At 41.2% G+C, this 24,022-nt stretch overlaps 1 protein-coding gene across 1 annotated transcript; it reads left to right on the forward strand.

Moving 5' to 3' along the window:
- Positions 1-169: 169 nt before the first annotated feature.
- On the forward strand, positions 170-24,022 carry SLC5A8 (solute carrier family 5 (sodium/monocarboxylate cotransporter), member 8). Its single transcript, XM_008944632.1, has 15 exons — positions 170-502; positions 2,637-2,702; positions 5,430-5,481; positions 6,885-6,952; positions 7,787-7,941; positions 9,333-9,473; positions 13,273-13,402; positions 14,936-15,024; positions 16,351-16,463; positions 17,770-17,837; positions 18,133-18,219; positions 19,226-19,419; positions 20,592-20,695; positions 22,379-22,446; positions 23,891-24,022. The coding sequence occupies exons 1-15, from the start codon at positions 170-172 to the stop codon at positions 24,020-24,022; spliced, it is 1,800 nt and encodes a 599-aa protein (XP_008942880.1).

Below are 24,022 nucleotides of genomic sequence, written 5' to 3' on the forward strand. Positions count from 1 at the left end.
CACCGCTCCGCGCCGGCCCCGGCGACTGGCACCACTCCGCGCCGCAGGACTGCGGCACCCCCGCGGGATCCCGTCCCCAACCCCTTCGTACTGGGCCGGCCGCCCCCACCCTGTGGCCCTCTGGTTTTAGAGCAGATCCTCGGCTCCGAGGGCGGGTCTCTCCGGTAGCATGGGGCGCTTCACCGTCTGGGACTATGTGGTCTTTGCGGCGATGCTGCTGATCTCGGCCGTCATTGGGGTCTACTACGCCTTCGTGGGAGGGGGGCAGAAGACATCTAAGGACTTCCTCATGGCGGGCCGCAGCATGAGCGCTGTCCCCGTCGCGCTCTCCCTCACCGCCAGCTTCATGTCGGCTGTCACTGTGCTGGGCACTCCTGCCGAGATCTACCGCTATGGAGCCATCTTCTGCATCTTCGCCATCACCTATGGCCTGGTGGTGCTGTGCAGTGCCGAGATCTTCCTTCCTGTCTTCTACAAGCTGGGCATTACCAGCACTTACGAGGTAAGGTGGCGTGGAAGGAACCTTTCCACAGGCTTAAGGGAACTGGGAGGCTTCTCATGACTGCTTTATACCTATGTTCCCACAGTCTCTTCCACCAAATCCCCCTGCACTCCATGCTGCCTATCTCCACACTCACAAGAGCAGGCTTCAACATGCTCTGTCCCCATGTCTGCCCACGCTGCTTCTGGAAAGAAGAGATACTCAACCCTGCTGTCTTGGCACAAGAGATGTGTGTCATGTCAGATTTGTTGCATCACTCTGGATACTCATTCAGCAGGTGGATTAATCCTCATGCTGCTTGGATGGTGACATGTAGTTAACGATGTAATTAATACACCAAGAGCAGAACGCAAGAACATCTAACATAGGAACCAGAATTCCCACATCACATTTCTTCCAGATAGGTTTCTAAGCTTGGGTGCAGCGAGAAAGCTCCCCTTCTGGCAGAGTATATATTTGTGCTGTTCCTAGATATTTTGGGGAGACAGCCTTTCCACTTGAGGCTGTTCACACTGGTGAATGTCTTCACCATCACGCTTATACATGGAAGTCAGCAAGTGCTCTGTGTCTGCAAGAGTTTTCTTACTTCCACCAAAATATGGTTTTCAGCTCCGTGTGTCAGTTAAAGGTATAGCTCATAGTGCAGAGACATCTAGGGTAGTGGGACAATCGCAGGTTGAGTCTGACTGTTTTGGGGTGAGGAAGCACCTGGTTATGACATTCTTCTGATTTAGGAGGTCTGTGCAAGCCGTTTATCTTCTTTCATGGAGGTAGTTCTTAGCTGCAGATTTGGGGGCCAGTTGTTCTTTTCACAGAGGACATTGGGAAAGGGGCATCAGTGCAGGTGAAAGTCCTTGGCTAGCGACTTTGGTCTTTAGAGCTTTATTACACTGAACAGGAGTGTTGCAGCAATGGAGGCTGAAAACAAGGTTTCTGTTGATAGATTTAGATAAGAATTCACCAACAGAAATCTCTGGTGTTTTAAACTCCAGTTTAACACATCTCCAGTGTATTTTAAACTACTAATCTTTAAACTGTCAGTTATGGGCTCTTTCAAATACTTAAAATTATGACTGGAAAATCACTGATAATCGTGGGGTTAAATCAGAGTAATGCACCTATAAAAGATATATCTTTTATCTGTGGACAGAGTTCAGAGATTAAACAACTTCTTGTGTCTCTCCAGGGGTTTAGCACTGCTTCCTTGTGTGGACATGCTCACAGGTGACAATTTAAATGCTCAATTCTGAGTAAGCACTTTGAGATGCTTCAGTGTTTGTCTGTGTTGATTGAGAAGATTGGCAGGTAAAGGAGATCACTTTTGGTGCCACCACACACCGTAGAGGGTTGTTAGGACAGATGATAGGAAGAAATTTACTCCACGGCATTACAAACTCATTCAGAAGTTGTGTTGTCCCAGGCTAGATAGAAAAGCGAGAATTCCTGTTTTGCAAAAGGATAGATTTCCACTTACCGGTAGAATATGGTGAGCTGCTTTCTGCAGTGCAAAAGGTGAAGTTACCATGGGAGAAAGGCACTGACCACTGAAAACCTTATTCCCGCTCTCACAGCAGTTCAGATGGACACATGTAATGCCAGTGTTTCCAAACCAAGAGAGGCTTAGGAATAGCCATAACATTTTCTTTTTCTGTGATGTTTTCTTTTTCTCTTTTCACTTGTGTGACTTCACAAGTGGGTTTCATTGTTTGCTGGTACGTCATTGTGAATTTTAGGTTGTCCTGTGACGAGTCAAGAGTTAGACTCGATGATCCTCATGGATCTCTTCCAACTCAGGATATTCGGTGATTCTGTGATAATATGTGTTGGTCTTTGCCAGGTCATGGTGCACTGAGGCATCTGGGTAGCCCAAATTTCCATTCTGCAGACTCCATTGTATACTGACTAGCTTATGTCTACTTCACTTGCTCGTGTGTAATTTACCCAGTGGTGAGGTCTGCAAAGAAGTATCAAATCAAGCTGAAAGAGATATCAATCAAGGTGGCTCCAGGAGTTTTGGCGTTTCGTGAAAACGTAACAACACTATGCCCTTTCTGTATTGCTCATCAATTCGCTTTAGTCCTATCAGTAGTAACAAGTTTTGATATAAACATTTGGCTTTTCTTCTCTTTTGCAGTATTTAGAGCTTCGATTTAATAAATACCTACGCCTCTGTGGAACAGTCCTCTTCATTATACAAACGGCAAGTAAACTTCAAAGCTGTTCAGTGATCCTTGTAGCCACCAGGATTCTTCAGCTTAGTGTAACTGGTTGTTTTCTCTGAACAGTCGATGAGGTTACCACAGTGCATGGGTGGCTGCGAGTGGGATAAACAAAGCTCTTTCTGCTCCAGAGCAGTGAGGTGGGGAGCAGATGCTGGGCTACCTGCCTCTTGGGTCTGTGTGTGCATTGTTGAACACCCAGAGCAGTCACTTGGCATCAAAGCCATGCCAAGAGATGAGTGACCAAGAGAGTGACTGCAGGGTAGCAGTCATTCTCCTGCCTTCTGGGGAAATCCACAATGAGTTCAAAATGTAAACATGTCCAAATTATCTACAACGGCAGTTTTTATCCTCTGGTGCGTGGATTCTGGGAGTCTGACTAATTCTCAAGGGTCTGTGAAAGGTGACAAAACAAATTGTCAGGAGCTGTAATTTACTGCACAAGGGTTTGCACCACCACTACTGGAAAAAAACGTGGGTGTCTACAAACTGAGAAGTAGAAGGTTACTGCCTTGGGGAATGTTAAAATAAGCAGTCCTTGGAACTATTGTTGGTGCAGTCTGCCGAATCCAGCCCATTCAGGGAGTCAGTAGGAGAAAGCAGCTTTTAAATTTGCAGTGAGCATGTGCCAAATGCACCAGAAATAGACATACATTCTTTTCACATTTTTCAAGTGGACTTTTGGGGGAATTCAAAGCAAGAATGAATATACAATCAGAAAGCTTTTTGATTTACATGCTTGGTTGTTGCCCATTTTTGTATTTTTAATGTGGAGTTACAGGGCAATTGCACTTGCCTCACCAAGATGGTGGTCAGTGCAATGCTGGTGACTTATTTGAACAGTGCTGCTTGGGTGGCATTATAGTTACAGAAGCCTGTATAGGAAAAGTGGAGTGCTAGCATGTGTGTTAAACACAGCATCACAGCTGGGTAAGCTGGAACAAGCCAAGCACAATCTTTGCTTGCAAAGATCAGAAAAATAATTCCATGCAACTCAAGGAAGTTAACTAAAGATCTATAGGTGTCTTCTGTGCCAAGCACTGAAAAAACTAACCTGAATAATAAAAAGAATATTAGGGAAAATAAATCCCCTGAGATTTTAATGGTGTAACTTTAACTGTTCTGTGAATATTTGCGTGTGTTTAAGAGAAGAAAAAAAAGGTTATGTAGCAGTCAACAGCTGTATGTCCAAATGGAAATCAGTAATGAGTGGTGTTCTTCAACTATCTGTACTGGGACTGATAATATTTAATACCTTTATTAATGACATGGACAATGGAATGAGTGCACCCTCAGCAAGTTTGTGGATAACACCAAGCTGAGTGGTGCAGCTGATTCACTAAAGGGATGCCATCCGGAGGGACTTTGACAGACTTCAGGAGATGGCTCTTGAGAACTTCACAAAGATCAACAAGGCCAAGTGTGAGGTCCTGAACCTAGTTTAGGGCAAGCCCAAATATCAGCAGAGACTGGGGAATGGATTGATTGAGAGAAGCCCTACAGGGAAGGACTCAGGGATACTGGTGAATGAAATTTTCCCAATAGCCTCACCATCCTTTCTGGCATGTCCGTGTAGAGGGTGTGCAGCAACAGGCCAGGGCAATCTGGTCATACTGGGTGAAGCAGCAACTCTGTACTAGTTTCTTCCCACAGTTGGATTACTGCTCACTCCAGTTGCAGTAATCTCTCCCCAGCATAACTGCTGGCCATGTGGCAGAGCTCTGCCACAAGGGCTGGAGCTGACCTGCTCAAAAGCCCCAGTGAGTAATCCACTCTGCTCTGGTTAACCACCTGTGCCTAGGGCACACTCTACACTTGTGGGAAGGGCAAAGCCTTGCTGAATGCTGGATGATGCCTGATTCTGCTGCTTTTCCATACCCGAGTCTCATCACTATGAATCAGGGAGTCAGAGTTCAGCCATAGTAAGCTGATGCAAGTTAGCTCAGGATCAGACTGTGATTTAGATCCTTTGAATCAAGAGCAGTGACCTTTACAAAGGTTGTGTGCACATTGCAAGCTGTATTCCCCTGAACCACATCACAGCTGCACTTGTCCTAGTACCACAAGGCAGTAATAACAGTGGAAAAAAATAAAACAGGATTTAGAAATATACAGAAAGACATTATAGAGGATATCAGTGTATGAATACGATTGTGGCCACGAAAGTGGAGTAGCTCCTTGGTTTGTCTGTGTCTTTACTGTATTGGGTGAAAATACAAATCTGATAAACATGCATGGCTTCATCTTACAGGATTGTAATTTTGTATTCATAACGATTAACTAATGCTGTATTTTTTTTCTTATGTATATTATATTTGTATACTGAGAGGCGTATTGATCTCAAGACTAAGAAAATAAATTGTAATTGATTCCTGGTAAACTTATTAAGTTCTTTTTTGCTCTTTTATTCTGCCGTATGACTGCAGTTTTAAAGCTATAAAATAAGTTAATTATAAAAGCTAGAAGAATCTGAAGAGGGATTTAGTATTTAAGGATTCTTGATATTCATTTTAAGAACACTAGGATGCGAGACTGCAGTGCTGGTTCGTCTCAGACACTCATCTTCTAACAATTGGGATTATTTCTCAACATCTATGAATTTAGGAAATACAGATTGCATAAATGCTTGAAAAGAAATAATCTCAGAAAGCTATCACTTTTCCAGGAGTTACATTATTTTGATTTTATATCTGTTTTCCTCCTTCTAGACTTTATATACTGGTATTGTCATTTATGCTCCAGCTTTAGCACTGAATCAAGGTAAGATGCACTGCATCTGTTCTACTGTTGTAATATTTTTCTTCATGTGGTACTGGTATGCTTTTTTTTTGGTAATGCACACCCAAAAGTATAGCTCAAAGCTTGACTGTGAAGGTTTCTAAGATTTCTGTTAATCTTGAAGGGAGCTCTGACAGAAGGCTTCTTGTTTGTAATCCTAGTCCCTTAATCCCATTTCATTCCCTTGATAAAGTGCTCTTCTTCAAGAGAAGAGCAAGGAAAAAGTCCTGTAAATATGGTTTTGGGCTACCTGGAACTGTTTAACTTGGCCTGTCATTTTGTCAGGAAAAACAAATCAACAGCAAAGTGAACTTCAAGTTAAGATGTTTGTTGTGATGTTTACAAAATTAAATATTTCCATTTTCTACTTCAGAATTACTCTTTGCCTTGAGAATAAGCCACATTTATTTTTAAAGAATAAAGAAAGCTATATGTGGTACTAGATGAAACTCTTAATCTGACACAATTTGTTTGTCCACTTGGCAAGAGAAGGCAATAAGAAAGTGCAAATAAAAAAGAATAATTTTGGCTAGAATGAAAATCACAACTGTTCTGTTTGCTGGTTTTTTTTTTTTTTTTCTGGTTTGTTCCTGGAGCAAAAAGGAATAAAAAACCCAACACTGTCTACATTGGTCTCCTCTGGTGTTTAAATCCCACAGGTTTTGCATCATTGACATTTATATTTGCCTGCAAATACACGCTAAACCTAGCTGGCTTCTGACTAGAAGCAATGTTTTTCATTAGCTTTGTTTCAGTGTTTCTCATTAGCCTGAGCTATCTGTTGGGGAGCCCCCAAGTGCCCTGCCTGGTAGCACATGAGTGTGACAAATCGAGGCAGTGACAGCATAGCATTGTCTCGTGTAGACATACTATCATGTTTCTCTAAAAAAAAAAGAAAACAAAGGCTTATAGACAAATTTCTTCCAGATTGTGCTCGAACCACCTTGCCTCCCTGGAGCATCCCCATGCTGTTTACTTGTTTAAATCCCTGCGTAAGGACTCTGTGGGACTGATCACCCAGGTGCTTCAAGGAACGACATGTATTTTAAAACATTCCTGAGTTGGGGCCTACAAGCATACTGGATGTGTTGTTTGGAAGCATTCACACTGAAGACTAATACCTTCTTACATCCTGAACTCTTTAGATCCTGAACTCTTTATCAGCTTCCAATTCTGTAATAACTGTTTGGTTTTTATAGCTGGTTAGGGTTAATCCCCTGGTTTAGTCACACTCGTCATTTCATTGCCATTTTTACTTCCTGCTTTTGCATTTAACTGATTTATATATTTTTTTTTCAAGGACCAGACTTGGGTTGAAAAATTTACCTTCAATTTTTTTGTCCCCAGTGCCTCATTCATATTGGTGCCATTTTCCTCTTTTTCAGTCACTGGCTTCGACTTGTGGGGTGCAGTGGTGGCAACTGGTGTGGTCTGCACTTTCTACTGCACGCTGGTATGTGGGCCCTCCAGCTGAGAAAAATTTCTTTCACCACTCACATCAAATATGGAATTTATTGAAAACTATCCTAATAACTGGGTTACATTTTGCAGTGTAGCTGTAGCTATATTCACTCAGGGGCTTCTCTGGATGCAACTGTAGCCACTATGTGACTCAAACCTTTTCTGTTTTGACACATTCAAACTTCTGTTTTTGCTGAAATAACAGCAGAAAGATAGATTTTCATTCCTAAAAATCCTCCTGTGATTTTTCTTCTAATCTAGGAGGGTTTAGCTATGTAATTTGTCAAGCACCTCCTTACTGCATCTATAATAGTCCTGTCTGCTATTGAATAGAGCCACTGAAAATAGCAAGTGCCACATTAACAGGTTGGTCTTTAGATTAAGTGTTAATTGACCAAGGGTCTAGAAATTATTGAATGAAACCTCAGGGACAATTTTATTTGTCTATGTTGGATTATATCACGTTTATTTTTATTCACATGAATGGTATGCCTTCTGGAGTTAGTGGTACTGTAGGTATGTAAGGTGAGCACTGTCTACTAACTTCTCTTTTGACACAAACTTTTCAATAAGGTTACGTGATGAAGGAATTACTGGGTTAAACTATGTGTATGGCCAGACTAAATTCTAGTGCACTTCAATAAAGGGCCAGCGTGTCCTGAATAAGTTCCAGAATACAATTGCTAAACACTCCAATACAGATTTTTTTCTATTAAAGAAAGTGAAATTCATCTATTATGCATAATACGGATAGTAATGTTTCTCTTAGCTGAATGTGGGTGCAAAGCAAGAGTGTTGTACCTGATATGTGCTGTTCCTCACGCAGGGTGGGCTGAAGGCAGTGGTGTGGACAGACGTTTTCCAGGTTGGAATCATGGTTGCTGGATTTTCAGCTGTGATTATACGAGCTGTGGTGGTTCAGGAGGGAATTGGACACATCGTAAATGATTCCTACTATGGAGGAAGATTAAACTTCTGGGAGTGAGTTTGTACTTGCAAATGATGTGCCTCTTTATTTCTACAAGTAGAGCCCATGTGACTAATTGTGAAATTAAATTGCTACTGAAGGAGGAGGAGCGGAGGAGTTGTGACCCAATTTTTATATATTTTTAAACAAGCTTACCTAGTTTCAGGGATATTTTTTAGGTTTTACACCACGAAAATGCCTGTAAAAAGAAAAACCATTCTACTTTGTCAAGTAGGTGTTTTAAGGATACATTTTGGCTTCCACTGAAAGTGAATGGTGAATAGGACAATTGTATTTATACTTATAATTTGCTGATTTGGCATTTCAGCCATTGAACCAAAACAACTGGGAAAATAATATTTTCTGTCTAAACTGAAAAGGGAAATGTTTTTCTTTTCCCTGAAAAAAAATTAAAAGTAATTTAAATAATATTTTACCCTCTGTTATTGTAATTAGAGCATAGCCTAAAAATATCATTTTGGAAGGTCAAGAATATTTATTCTGACAGTGTTGAATCAAAGCCCACTTTAGATCAAAAATAAAGCTTTTTTGCACTTTTGATGAATAAGTGATTCCTCTGAGATAGTTTACCCGGTGCTATTACTGAAAGTTTAATGCAAAAAGAACTACCTTTTGTCCTTTTTCTATCATTTCACAATATTAATCAGGTTGTTTTGTAAAATTCTTCCCCCAGTTCTTCAATAAATAATTTATCTGTGGATATTTTTTTCTTCTATTGAACAGCAATTTTTTTCAATCTGGCTCATTTTCAGTAGTTATACTGAATTTCTTCTTCTTCCAGTCATAAGGTTCACAGGTAGAAAAAAGAAATAAATAAACGCATGTTAATAGGTGAAGTAATATTACATTGTTTACCAAGATAAACATCATTTATCGCTATATTAAAGTGTGTTTTTAAAACAAAAATTATTTATTGCCATCTAAAATCTGTTATTCACTTAGAGCTGAACCAGCAAAATGTTTTACAGGTTATCTGTCCATGAGGGCTGGGCATGCAAACACACCTTTATATTGGTGTTAGGCTGATGTTCCTCTAGATAAGCAGGCATATTAAATGTTTTACTGAAACATCATTTCATGACAACAGTCACAGGCATCATACAGCTTTACTCTAAGCCTGTAGTTTATAGGCCAATAAATCAGTTAGACTTCACCTTTGGACAGGTCAGAGTTTTACTGGATCAGGATTTCAGCTCTGAGTTTTAAAATTTGCTTTCTGTGATTTCACATAAAGTTGGAGTATCTGAATGTTCAAAATCTGCCCAAATAAAGAGTGGTTGTATTAGAGCAAATATGGGGAAATTTTTTCTCCTAGGCATCAAGGTCTTCTCATAATGAGAGGACTTCCATATTCTGAATTTTTCTCTTTTCCCTCTCATTGTAGCTTTAATCCCAATCCTTTGCAAAGGCACACCTTCTGGACGATTATTATAGGCGGGACTTTCACATGGAGTAGCATATATGGGATCAACCAGTCTCAAGTACAACGATACATAGCATGCAAAAGCAGGTTCCATGCAAAAATGTAAGTCTGCCTACACCATCTTGGTGTCTGAATCTAGTAGCGGCCTTTCTTTATAAGGGAGATTTGTTTTTGAAAGAAAGTTCTTTGTCTATATTAAAACACATTTGTAATGGGTAATAATTTTTGCTTTCTGTTTGGTGGACCAGGTAGAAGACAAATCAGCACAAAAAATACTTGTATTTGAATTACATATAATTGTGCTATCATTGAATTTGTGCCATCATGTTTCACTGTGCCAGTATTCTTGCATACAAATAGTTGCATTAAGTTTATACGTAATGTACAGATCAAATAATATAGTGCTTGTGCTGAAGCCATATCAAGACAACATCTTGAATTGCTACTTTACTAAATCTAAATAATTGTGTGGGAATTTTGCATAAGTAAAGACGAGAAGATTTTTCCATGCCAATGAGTATAGGCATAAGAAAATGCAGAAACTTTTTTTTTTTTTTTTTAGGAATTCACTGTAGAAACTGGAGAGGGTTTTGAATTTAAACATTTGTGATTAGCCTTTACTCTAGAGTGGAGTATATCTACTAATTCTATTATCTTACCTTTATCTTTAGTATCATTCCAGTACTTCACTACTCAGGATATAAGAATTATTACCAAGCTTTTACAGACTGTTTATAGGAGAAATATGTAAGTGCACATCGTAATTATAGTCCTTATAAATTCTATAATACAGTGACATACGAAGAAGGAGTTCTAGCAAGGATTTCACTTTGTCAAGCTAGCCAAATACCCACAAAATCATGCACAGTTTACAACAGAATTACTTTGGTTATGGCAATAAAGAAAATCTACTTTTTAACCATTTATACAGCAGACAGGAATGAGCTGATGCTGATCATCAGCCACATCTCCAGCATAGCATGCCACGTCTCTAACACCATGTGGCTTCTCCACAATCTCTGGCATGTGGTTGGGTTCCAGGTTCTTGGCACTGCAGAGGCAGGAGGTGTATCCCACATCTGCCATGCTGCCTGGCATGATTGCATAGAGGAAAACAGCCGCAAACGTTGTGACAGATTTGTGTGCCAATGACACTATTCTTCCCAAGCACCTGCTCCAATTAGGGCTGTGCTCCTCTGTCACACCCTCACTACCCTCTTTGTAAGGAGGGACACTTCCAGGGAATCCCAGAAGCAGAGTGTGGCCAAGCAGAATCTGGCACCGTGGCAGCTCTGGGCAGATTTTCTGAGCTGTTGCAGGAGCTCTAACCAAGGCTGGAGGCTATCTGTTTCTGGAGAGGTTTGATTGGGATTTATAGTTCATGCCATACTAGCAGTGGCACAGCCTTAATCTGTAGAGTCCTCTCCTGCTGGTGTGGGTGGTTGGATGCCATGACATCTTGCTTGTGGAAGGTGTTCCCCCTGTATGGAGAAATAATTTTGTATATATGGTTGCAGCTTGTCAGACGTATAAACACTGCCATTCTGTGGTGATTATGTAGCTCATTTGCAAATGTAATTAGACACATCTGGCAAGTCACATTGCTGACCTGCACATTTTATTGCCATTTAACCTGTACATAGAAGTGTAAAATGTCATCAGGTCAAAGTAATAGGGTTTTGTACCCCCATGGTATTTACTGTGAGGCTTTATAAGAGACAGCACAATAATAAATCAGAGCTAAGAAAGTAATTTTTTCACAGATCTCAACTTGCAGGTTTTGGGAATGCCTTTAACAATAGCACAAGATTAGGAATTTTCTCAGGCTTTGGGAAAGAATTTCACCCCATTCAAGAAACACACCAGTAGGTGGGCACACATGCTGTCATCCTCCAACAGTAATGAGGCAAACTGAACATAATGCTTATCATGCACTCAGAGCAGGAGAGCTACACTCTCAGAAAAATATGGACTAGTAACACATTTTTGTCTACTTTCCTTTCAAGGTCACCATCTGGCATGCTTCAGTGCTAAAATCTTAGAGCCAGCCTGAAACAAACAACTGAAAATAAGCCTTGTGCAGTCACAGTGTCTACTTTACCCATGTTAGTCACCCAGATTTAATGGGCACACCTTCCTCCAATAGTGCTACAACTATTATACTCCAGTGCTTAATCATAGGGTGTACCATGAGCTGGAATGTAAATTAGAAGAAAAAAACAGCTTTCTTTTCGCTGTCAAACACTGACACAGTTTGAAAACAAGAATTACCAGATTCAGACAAACAATTCCTTTTGCTTACATGTGTTTCTCCTGACTTTTTAATCCTTTCTACAGGCTAATACTGCTATTGCATCTGTTCAAAAGAGCTGGATAGATTTAACTCATTGGTTAAATTTTGTGCTAAATCAGTCTCTCAGTGCCTTATATCAAGGTAGATTATGCCAATACATAAACAGCTTTAGCGAAATGGATGCAAAACATCCAACAGATATGTAAGCATCTTTAATAAGAGGACTACTTCATTTTTACCAAATTAGTCTAGAGAGAAATTTAAAGTGCTGTTGATTCTGTGTTTAGATGACTCCTAATTGCAAAGACAAAGCATAAATGCAGAGTTTCCCCTACTATGTTAAAATTAGCTTTTCTCTGTCTAGGTATTTTTTAAGAGTTTACATGTTGCTTTCTAATAATTTTTCTGTTGTATAAAACTGATAGTTCAGCTAGTTAATGTACATGATGCCTTTCTGAAAATGCCTGTTTCAATACCTAGCAAGGCCTATAAAGTTAGGTTTGCTTCTTCATTCAACCTGAGCAGTCCAGAGGTTAGTGCCCCTTACCTTCTTGGGAACTGAAAGCACTAAAGCATCGCAAGCATGGGTATAATTGCAGAGAAACTAAAGGTCCTCCCAGAAGAGGTTTTAGCAGTTGGCACAGGTCCAGGATATGTGATCTGTCAGGCAATTAAATCACTGTTGGTGGATGGTACACAGATTACCGGGAGGCAATTGACCCATGAGAATGCTGTTTTTCAAGGCCAGGCTGGTGGATGTTTTTGCTTGAACTGACCACCCTAGGTGAGAACTTTGTGACCCAAGAGTCATCAAGAACTGAGAAACATTTGAGAAGATCAGATACTTAGATGAATATTTAGTCCTCACTGGAAGAGGAGAACAATTTGTTTTTCCCTGCCAGCAGAGGTTACCCGTTGTGTGTGGCAAAAGTAGCAGTAATGCCTGGTCAAAATGCATTTCTCAGAATTAGCTGAAGCTACCATCAGGATGTGGGGAGGTGATGGAGTTACTGGACCACACCGTGTTCCAAGTTATTTAGTTACTAAAGGGGAATTCCGGGGGTCGATGGCAACACCCTGCTCTATGGAAGTGGCAGCTGTAGGTGGCTCCAGACCAGGTTCCAGGTCCCAGTGCTTCGTTGCTGCCTCCCATGAAGACTGTCCTGGGAGGAAATGGGGTAATTATTGTTTTAGGAGGACAACTGCAGTGTTGTGCAAGCATGGCATTACATCTCCAGAGGGAAAGGAGTGCTGGTGCTGACTGAAATGTGCCCCACACTTTGATCTGGGGCACCCCATCTCACAATGCTCTTCACACATGATGAAATGTGGGGATTCTATATCATTCCCATCATCTCCAGAGCAGACTTTGTCAGGGGATGGGCACTCAGACTGTGCCGCCAAAACCAGCAGCATGTCTCATGTATTTAAAAACGTGATCTCACACCATATGAAATGTTTGCAGCAGTGTCATAACTCCTTTTCCAGGAAGCGGCCTCTGACCAGGATGTCTCCTAGGTGCTGCCACAGGCACTTGGTCACTTGTCCCCAACAGTGTCTTGCAGGAAGTTGAGCTCTAATGTGGTGTTTCCATGTGTGTTGATTCAGGTCCCTCTACATTAACCTTGTGGGCCTTTGGGCAATACTAGCCTGCGCAACACTGTGTGGCCTGGCCCTCTACTCCATCTACAAGGACTGTGACCCATGGACAGCAAAGCAGGTGTCAGCACTCGACCAGGTATGGCCCCACATCTCAGGGGAAGGTGGTGAGGGGGCACCCTTCTTCTGCAGCTAAAATAGCTAGACGAGGTGGTTCAAGAGCCATGGGGTCAGGAATAATGACATGCCTGAGATATCAGTGAGTCTATAACACTGAGGGATTGAGCTGAGACCATGTTGGGAGGAAATACCTTGGAGAAAACAGCAGATCTGTCCTCAGCACTGTTCAGTCCCAGCATCCCCCAGCTGTCCCAGAGCTGCAAAAGACTCTCGGTGCCAGGTAAGGAGGGTGGCAGGGAGAGCAGCAATGCAGATACCACTCAGTCCACCCACCCCTGCAGGTATTTGGGTTTTTCACCCCAAATTGATCTGAGGGTATCAGCGTTGCACTTCAGGGAGCAGTGAGGGTAAGAGGGTGCCCCAGGGACAGCTGAAACAGCAGTGCCTGCGTGAGTGAGTTGGAGCCCTAGTGAGGTGGTTTATATCACCTCACCTCTGTGCCAAGGGAGACAAAAGCCTTTTCAGATTCAAACCATAAATGTGCCCAAAGCATGTACCTGGAAGAAGGCTACCAGTGGGCAGTTCTTCATCAGTGATGGTACATCCTTCCCTCCTTTGGAGGAGAGCTGGGCAGTCAAACGGTGTTGTACCATGCTACAGAGAAACCACCTTGTAACTGACAAGAGCCTCTCTTAATAGACCCCTTATATTGGCCCTGAGGAGCAGACTTACCTGAGGAACAAGAGCTCTGGGAGCCCATAGACTGCCCAGAGTCAGTTCCCAAGGAAATCATACAAGTGGGGTTTTTTGTGTGTTTATGCCTGAGATAATCATAGGCTCTGGACAATAGCTAGAAAGCCAGGAAAAGGGCATGGACAATGGAGTACCTGAGGCAGAACCACATGGTCTTTAAGGGTAGAATGAAGTTAGGTTGGAAAGCCAAAGTGAAAACCCAAAAGAAAAGATGTTGTTCCTGACAGTAAAATTCTTTTGGCAGAAAATGGAAGCAAGATAGTAAAAAGACCAACTTACTGTGAAAAAAAGATTCACAGGAAGAAAAGGTTAATATTCCTCTCTCTTTCCAGCCATCAGATCTTGCAAAGGTCAACAAATGATGCATGGTTTCCAATAAGCAAAGTGTTCTCAGCTACCCTGAGGTTATTGGACTGTATCTAAAAACCTGTTTGTGGCATCAACAGCACAGATGAGCATCTGCTGTGGCACCCAGGCCCAACAGAGTGGTGCACAATACAGACTACCTGCTGCTCAGTGCTAGCTTCTTTCTTGTACCATCCACACTGGAAACCAAGCCTGATGGCACGGTTATATGGTCACCTCTGCTAAATGATCTAAACAGACTTTGCTCTATCTCAAGTGGATGTTTTAGGATGGATTTTCTCTGTAGAAAACCAATAAATAGTGCAAGGTGGGATATTCAAAATTACAACAGCTGGGCAAAATGCCAGTGTGAAGGCTACAGCAAACATAATATTGTAACAAAAAGCAAAATTAGGACAAGATGATAAGATTTCTTACACTCTGAATTTTTCAGCTAATGCCATACCTAGTGCTGGATATTCTCCATGATTTCCCAGGAGTGCCAGGGCTTTTTGTGGCTAGTGCCTACAGTGGGACATTAAGGTAATTTAATAATTTGAAACTGTGTCTTTTTTTTTTTTTTTTTTGCAAGAGCTAAAGTTGCATTTATACTAAAACTTTTGCATTCAGTTTTTTTGTCTAGCTAATCTTTGTTCTTTAAAAAAAGCACTACAGGATCTTTGCTGATGCAGCTTGAAAATCCATAGGGTCCAACAGTGGTGCTCTGAGGTCCTATAACTCAAAGTTCTTTAAAGTTACCTACTAGCAGCATGTGGAAACAGCTAGCCACATGCGATGTACAGTACTAACAGATCTTCTTCTCTGTGCTGTTAAAGCCCCTCTGCTATATGAATGTTTACGTTTTACACAAAATAGCTACAGTTTGGGGAAATTTCCTACTGCCCATCTTTAATTTTCTAGTTTTGAACCTGCATAATTTTAGAGCAATCAACTTTTCTTCATTCCTAATAATTAGAGACTTGTTTACAAAAGAATTCCTGGACTTCCAATAGCCTTAAATAAACCCCATGAAAGCCATGATGACTATGTATTTTTACTGAAGGTGACAAATTAGTCCCCTTCCATCCCATAGTGGGTAGTATTTTCTTCAGCTTTTGCAGGCAGCACCTTTTAGGAAACAATTCCTCTCTAGAGGAAGGCTCCGAACAATAGTAAGCAGATGAAAATGAAGGAACTCCAGAATGTGACACCAGAATAATTTTTTTTTTTTTTCTGAGTACTTGTAGCTACATAAATAGAGGGAGTAGCCAGGATATTTGTTTTTCACATGCTGATGAAAAGCTGGTGTCCTGCAAGATTAAGGTACTCATAGACAGAAGATCCCCTGACTGGCTTTGTGCCTTAGGAGTGCTGGTTTCTCTGACCCCGCAGGGAGCCTGGAATCGTTCAGTTTGGACTAGATTTCTAATTTTTAGATTACTCTATTTAGATTATCTGAATCCTCCTCTGAGAGTGCATTCAAAGTAGCATGACCTACCTATAGGAATCTTACCTACCCACTTACACACTGTGTAGATAAATTGTGAAGGTATCGCATATACCGGTAGTGTTTACAGCATAGTAATGTGTAATAGTGATTACAGCATGTAATTGACATTTTCATTGACTTCTCCAGGCCCATCCTTTCATCAAGATTTGCCTTGTCTTCACTAAGAACAATTATTTTAAACTACTTTTTGTAAGCTATTAACTGCATCACCTGGAATAATAAATTATTTCAACCAATACAGCAGTTACTTTAGTTTTCTGACACAGTTGTACATGGTGGCAGTTTCTCTCTGTCAGTAACCAATTTCTTATCTGATTTCAGCTTCTAAGATAAATTTATATAAATCTTGCCTTCTGTAGTACAGTGTCCTCCAGTATCAATGCTCTGGCTGCCGTGACTGTTGAAGACCTCATTAGGCCATACTTCAGATCTCTCTCTGAAAGGAAGTTGTCATGGATTTCCATGGGGATGAGTATGTCTGGAAAATACCTCTTCCACTTTTGCTTTATGAAGTGAGGGCTTGATGCAGTCAAGGAGTAAGTGCATTCACTCCACCAGCACTACCCTGGTGCAATTCTTGAGGGAGACAAGATCAGCTGCATAGGTTTTACACAGAATGAAGGACAAGCTATTTCAAATGAGCATAGGGAATGAAGGAGACCATCTTTTTTGATCTTTAAGCAGTAAAGATGCACTGCATCTGTATTTGGTATGGATTCACAATACTACAAAGCCAAATGTCTAAAAAAACACTGTTATTTTTCTTTCATCTGTCAAAAAGAAGAAACATAGGAAACAGTTTTGTAACAAACCTTTTGAACTGAGTATTGAGAGCAATAGCATTGTTTCCCAGTAACACTCCAGAGAACAAGAAACTTCATGTCTTCTCTGATTCTTAGTCTCAGATCCTTTGTCTTAATTCCTCTGCTTAATGTAGCTCAAAGATGAGGGTCAGAACTAGGCTGAGCAGATGGTTTAAATCTCTGAAGTGCAACTGCTGTCTCTGCTAGTTGTACTGTTGGTGACCAGCTGCAGGTGTAGCCTAAGACAGTGTTTGTAGTAAGCGTGGAAAAACCACAGTCCCAACATGGTGTCATTGCCCCTGTGAGTGAGCACAGCAGACTGGTGGCAGGTGACGTGTATTAAATATTTTCACCTGAGAGCTGTTTCCTAAACATTATTGAAAAACAATGTTTATACCAAAATCGTTATTGGTCTTATCATGAGTTACCTGGTGTACCACATGAAACAGTGAGATTAACCTATTGTTTGTGCAGTGAGACTCAACAGAGGTAGAGGTGGAAAAAACAAACCAGTGTTATGTGTCATGGAAGAGATGCTACATCCTCATGACCTAGGCTGTTCTTTGTCACAGCTCCAGCTCCCAGTAACCTGCCAGCATTTACTTTATTGTTCCAAAGACTAGACTGAAAAGCAAAAATAATTCCCTCAAATGAAGGACTATGACACAGGAGATTAGCTGAGAAATACAAACAATAGGTGTGGTATTGGCACTGTGGCTAATCCATGTGGCTGCCATTTAGTAACTAGCCTTTAGTAATACACAGGAAGAGGATTTTGTCAGATTTGCATGATCACCTCCTAGCATAAACAGAAACCTGACCTTTTGGCCAGTTTGGGCTCTCTTAGGAAAAACACAGGTGCTAGATGGTTTGTTTTGGCGATATCAAGGGCCATGCTGGGTTAGATAGAAATATTTCCATTAGTGATTTTCAAACCTTGGCAGATTTACACATCATTCTCCCTTTCCCACCCAGGCCTGTTTTACGGTGGAGTCTGCATCGCTATGGCTGCACTGGCATCTCTCCTGGGAACCTTATTGCAGGTAGGTGTCAGACTTCTTTTTCATGGCATTCATATGTTAAATAACCCGGAATGAATTACATAAGAAAATAATTGCTGGATACTGTTATGACATTAGTTTTCATTCTTTGTTGAGCACTGGCCTTCAACAGCCCATGGCTTAGACTCTGCTTTAAGCACTGATGTAACTGCACCAAGTCCTGCGACCAGTTAAAAAAAAAATAATTATTTCCTTCTCAACATCTTCCCTTCTTGTCCTGTTGGAGGCTTTAACTTTGTTGCACAGCACCTGACAGCAGACTCTCTTCCTTCCTTAGGCAGCTCTCAGCATTTTTGGCATGGTTGGTGGTCCACTTTTAGGACTGTTTGCCTTGGGAATCCTCTGCTCCTTTGCAAATGGAATTGTAAGTAGAAATGTAAAGCCCAACTCATGTAAAATTCATTGATAATTTTGGCCAGCTCCTTCCCCCTCTCTCCTCAATCTTATGTTGGGCAGTGAGGGAGATGTCTTTGATACATCCCATGAGGACTTTTCCCTTTGGTCCTTTTCCTCCTTATCCTAAGGAAGCAATGAACAGAGATATATAGGAACTTGAATTTCCATGCATCTTACATAACTAGAGGGGGAAAAAAATCTGAATAAAAATGAAATTTGTGGCGAGGATTTCTGGAAAACACAGTTTTTGGAAGTAGGGGATAATGTGTTTTGAGAAGTAGCTCTATGACCAGTAGAGTCAGAGGATACTGGCCTGTCTGAGCAAAAGAGGGTCTGGGAAACTGGGGCCCAAGCACTTGCAGACTGAATTGGGATGTTCTCAGAGTGCTTCAGTATTATGAAATTATAATTTCCAGAGGAAAAAGCTATTCCAACAAAAAAAATACATTTGGCAAACTTTGGAAATATGGTCCATGGGTTAATCTGACAGTACTGCTATTTAGTAAAGTTTATTATGCACTAACTTTCACCTCATTACAGTTGCAAATTTTATGTATATCCTAAAAAAACCAAACCCAAACAAAAAAACCCACCCTGAAGTAGAAGAGACTTTTGCAAAAACAGACCAGATGAGAAAAACGAAAAATTGCTTCTGTATTTGTCCAAGGAGAGACTCAAAGCAGTATTTTCCCCGTATATCACGCAGACCAAAGCTTTCCTTTGACTGTAAAGGCATAGTGGCAAAGTACAAAGAGGTAAGCTCAGGAACTGTGAGTGAACACTGCTATTTCCTTTCAGAAAAGGGGAATGAAGTAAACTCTCTAGCTTTCCCCGACTGTAGATTTCATTTTGCTATGGAGCCTATAGTTCAGATTATCTTGACTGTTCCTTACTCCTCTAGATTATTTTTTTTTAAATATCCTTTTACTTTTCACATACACCCAAGTTTTATTATTTTATTTTATGTTTTGCAGGGTGCATTTGTGGGTCTTGTCTGTGGTTTTGTTATTTCACTTTGGGTTGGAATTGGATCTCAGATTTACCCTCCGCTCCCAGAGAGGACCAAGCCACTCTATCTCTCAGTTGCAGGCTGTAATATATCCTCAGAAAATATGACATCAACAGAAAGTCCATTCACAACAGTCTTCAACACACCAACTGCAGAAAGGTATACAAGTTCATCATAGGCAATCGACAAAGCATGTATTTATTTCAAGGCAACCTGAACATAGCATTGGTGTTACTATAACTATCCCTCCCTGGTTTACCTACCAGGCTGTTTAAGATAAAGCAGTTTTCTCTGATTTTTTGTTGTTGATCCCTGTCAGAGCGAAGTTTGTCTGAGTTACCCCATAATAGAAGTCAAAGAGAATATTGCTTTTTATATGAAGAGCTTCAGTTCAATATTTGAATTTAAAGGCTTGGATATGCCTTACCAGGAGCCATGTGCTAAAGAAAGCATATAATTTCTGGTTATTGGATTAACTTCCACAGTCTATCATGTGAATTAAAGTAATAGGCAGTCAGAGGGTGATTTGCCAGTTTAACAGCCTGTCTGTGCAGAAATAGTTCTATTCAGGAAATGCAGAAGAGATCATAACCCATGTAATGGGTAAAATATAAGGGATTTTTTTCCCCTCTGCAATTACCATATATCTTACTTTAGACAGTCACAATTAGAGCATAACAGTTATGAATGACAACATAGGAAACACCAGGAACAGAAAGAAGCTTAACATTTCTAGAGATATACAACCCTTGCACCTTAAAGCATTTTATAATCAAGAGCTACCCCTGGTACACATATGGGTGCCCAACACCCAGTTTCATATATTACACCTCTCATGGCTGTGGGGAAGCATCTGTGGCAACAGGGAGCACATTGTCAGGGAGAACAAAATAAGGTGTAACCCAAGGTTTAAGAGGTTCCCTATTTTTTCTGGCTGGTTGGAGCTGCACAGGGATGACTTCCTACTTTTTTTGTGTGTGTGTCCCCTCTTTTAAATAATATCCCCCCTTCTAAAGAAGTTATCTCTTCATCTGGATAGCTGGAGTGCCTAACTCTGTACTAGATTCCTAGCAGAGACAAGACTGTCCTGTTTTACCCACTCTGTCCCACACATTGCCTCACCATACTAATCAGTCTTCTCCTGTATGAAGGAACTTGTCCTGCAAAATTTAGAACAAATTTTCAGTGCACATTTTACTGTACAGAAGTAGCTCAAGACTACCAGGTCACTTGGATCAGAAGTAAATCTACCTGTTGTCCTGGAAACTGACACTTTCAAGTTGTTTGGAATAGGAAAGGAGAGGTTAACACTGATTTTTTCTCTTTTTCAGGCCTGCCCTAGCAGACAACTGGTATTCCTTGTCTTATCTGTACTTCAGCACACTTGGGACGTTTATCACAGTAGTTGTGGGAATAATTATCAGCCTCCTAACAGGTACCACTTCTGGAGCTGTGACTGAAATGTATCTTAGATCTCTTTCAAACTTAGATGAGCAGAGGGGGCTGTCATTGCTGCAGGAAGTGTTGACCCTATTGCAGACACTGTGTAAAGCTTACCATCCTAAATCTCATTTCCTCCCCTCAGACCTTTTTTCATCCCACTCTTGGTCTCTGCTCATGGCAAGTTACTTCAGATTTCTAAGGAGAAAGAAGTTTCGGCAGTTTCTTAACCTGAGGGCCGAAAAAAATATATGACATCTGTCTTTCCTGTTTTATTAGATGCCAGCAGGGGCTGGATGTTTAAGGGTTGTCCCTGAACATGCAACAACTCAAAGCAAGGAGATACACCCATGCTTCTAGAGGACAAAAGCAGTTTTATTTTGAGTGAGTTGAGCACACTTAAGGGTTGTTTTCTGCCCGGGTACAGCACATGCTTTTCCCCACGTCCTCCAAGCATGTACCTGAGAGCTGCAGACCTTGTGCGTGGCTGTATTAGCTTCTTTCTTAGTTTCCCTTGTACTGTTTGTGCAAGGGGCAAAAAGCAGCACCCCACAGATAAGAAGAGCATGGACTTCAGTTCTAGCCTGTGGCTTCACTTCTTTTACATCTGGGTGAGATGCAAAGAGCACCTGTAATCTACCTTATGCATGGCAGAAATAGCACAAAAGCAGCTGCTCTCACAGCTTTGCCCAGTATGCACAATCAGATTCCTATGACAATCTTCATCTTTGAGGTTGTTAGATTTCAGGCCTATTAGACTGAACTACAGCTACTCCAGAACGATGAAATTCCAAACTCACTTCCATTAGCTTCCCTGTACCTTGCAACTAATAAGCACATTACACTTCTACCATGTTCTTTTCCTTATGATTTTCCAGAGGATCTGCTCTCTCCTTTCTTCCCACCACAGGCTACAGCAATGCTTGTAGGTAAATTCTGTTTCTTACCAGGCTGGGATCAGGTCACCCATGGGCTGTGAAACAAAGCTTGAAAAGCCAGGCAATTCAGTAAATACAGTTAAGAAATCCTCTATTCAAAAAACAAAACCCCAAAAGAACTAATCAAGCAACACTATCACCATGCCTTTTGTGGAGCAAGAACCTAATTAAGTCTCAGGTGGCAATCCAAACTAGTTCTCAGCACCTGCATCTTCTTTCCTTCCCACACAGGAATAGTTAAACTTCCACACCTTAAAAATGCCCAAACATCCCATTAACATTCATTCTCCTACCTTGGAAACCTAAATAACTCACTGTAAAAAATTATTGGTGACTCTGGAGATGAGACCCTCACTGACAGGCAGCTGAGGACTGGGGCTCAGGCTCCCAGCTGGTACCACAGCTCCCAGTCTAGCAGAGTGGTCCCAGATATCTTATATGGGCTTCATTCTTTTCTGATGACTGTCTCAGTCTTTTTACACAATAAGAAATATGAGGAGGATCTAGGAAGCTCTGGGAAATGGCTAAGGCATTTCAAATAGACCTGTAGGGAATATTTTATATTTTGAGAAGTGCAGGGTATATACATCATTGTAAAGAAATGACCCCTTAGGCCTGTGATTGTTTGATGGCTGTTGCTGCATGACTGTCTTGCTCAGCTGGCCTGGTGCCCATAGCTGGGCTCTGACATTTTGCTTGCATGTGGAAAACTGGCTGATTGAAACCAACCTGTTTTGCAGGAGGACTAAAGCAGAACATAGATTGCAAATTCCTGCAGTCCAACTTCTCGTGGTCTAAATCTGAGACAGTAAGTGTAATGATGCATCTCTGATTTAAAACAGTCTTTCCTCCTGGGAACAAAGGCAAACAGTGTCTGGATTATTTTTTTTCCCGGTAGGATGAATAGCATTTTATGCTGCCTGATATGACTGCCTGCTTTAAGGCAGCAGCAGAGCACAAGGCAGGTAGGAATAAAGCAGCTGGCATAGGCAGGGAAGCTCTGTCTGGCCACAGCTTGACTTAAGTGAACAACAGAGCAGCAGCTGAGGCAAGGGACAGTTGTTCTCTGGGTTTCTGCCAAAATACTCCCTCAATAGTCTCTTGGAAGTTGGCCCAGGGCACACTTTGGACAGCAAATCTTCCTTTGTTTGTAAACATGTGTTCTCTAAAATGTGGTTTTTTTTTTTTGCAACTGCGGCTACTGTTTGAGAAAAAGCATTTCTAGTCAGTGTATGTTTCCTAGCTCCCTCCTGAAGATATATGAAAAGAGGAGACGTTGTTGGGTCATACATCTCTTAGAAAGGAGAATGTAAGGGAAATTTATTTATTTTTAAAAAGTAAGCTATAGATCATTTTTCAATCAGTATCATCAGGATGCTGAACATTCAAGCTCAACTTTGTTCAGTGCTTTTCAAGTGCTGCACTACAGGCAATGAGACAGTCCAGTTTGTAAAATGTTTTTCCTCCATGATGACAACTCTTTTTAGTATGGTCTCCTGTATTTCAGCTTATGGATATGAGCACCAGGGAGACAAAAAGACACTACTGCTGTAAAACTGTTTGCCCATGTCATGACTGGATACCAGCTATCCAGTTATTGTCATTCACTGTCTTTAATGTGCCAACATCTGTTTTCACTGTTTAGGAGATTAATACTTGAAGTCTTCTGAAAAAGGCCTGCCCACATGGAACTAGTGTGCACAGCCATAATATTTTATGCCTGGAGTCAGAAACAAGTGTGTGCCTGTTTATGCAGCTGGGAGCTAGATAGCAGGTGATTAACATCACAAATAATGTAGAAAGGTGTTTAGAAGAAAGAGCAAGGGTGACTGAGCAACTTCCTGCACATGAAGATACGTTTAACAGAGATGGAATGTCAAAGCAATGATGCATGTTAATCTGCTCTTCATCTCAAAGATGGGGCAAGGACCAAGTCAATAGCTCAAAGACCTAGTGGTGACAGATCACTAGACATGAAAACAGAAATTAGAACTTTGCACACCCAAAATACTCTAGACACTTTGCAGGACAAGAACATTTTACACAACTAGTAGCTTATGCAATAAGAAACTTCCCATGCCCCTAGAAAAATATCAGCTATTGCAATGAATAACTGTTTATGCTCTGTCAACAACCAACACACGTTTTTCTGCAAGGCATCCAGTATATCAGCCTCACCCTGCTTGCATGCACGTCAAGGAGAAGATCATTTCTTCCATTTCACAGCATGACTTTTGTCTTTTGCTTTTTAGCCAGAGAAAGTGGAAGTGTTGAGCAGGAGACCATTTACCATGGAGTCGGAAGGAAAGGACAACCCTGCTTTCAGCCACATTGAAATGGATGTTGCAAGCAATAAGGACAAAGTCAATGGCCTTCATATATGA

Source organism: Merops nubicus, unplaced genomic scaffold (assembly GCF_000691845.1).
Source record: "Merops nubicus isolate BGI_N331 unplaced genomic scaffold, ASM69184v1 scaffold54227, whole genome shotgun sequence".
Classification (NCBI taxonomy): Eukaryota; Metazoa; Chordata; class Aves; order Coraciiformes; family Meropidae; genus Merops; species Merops nubicus.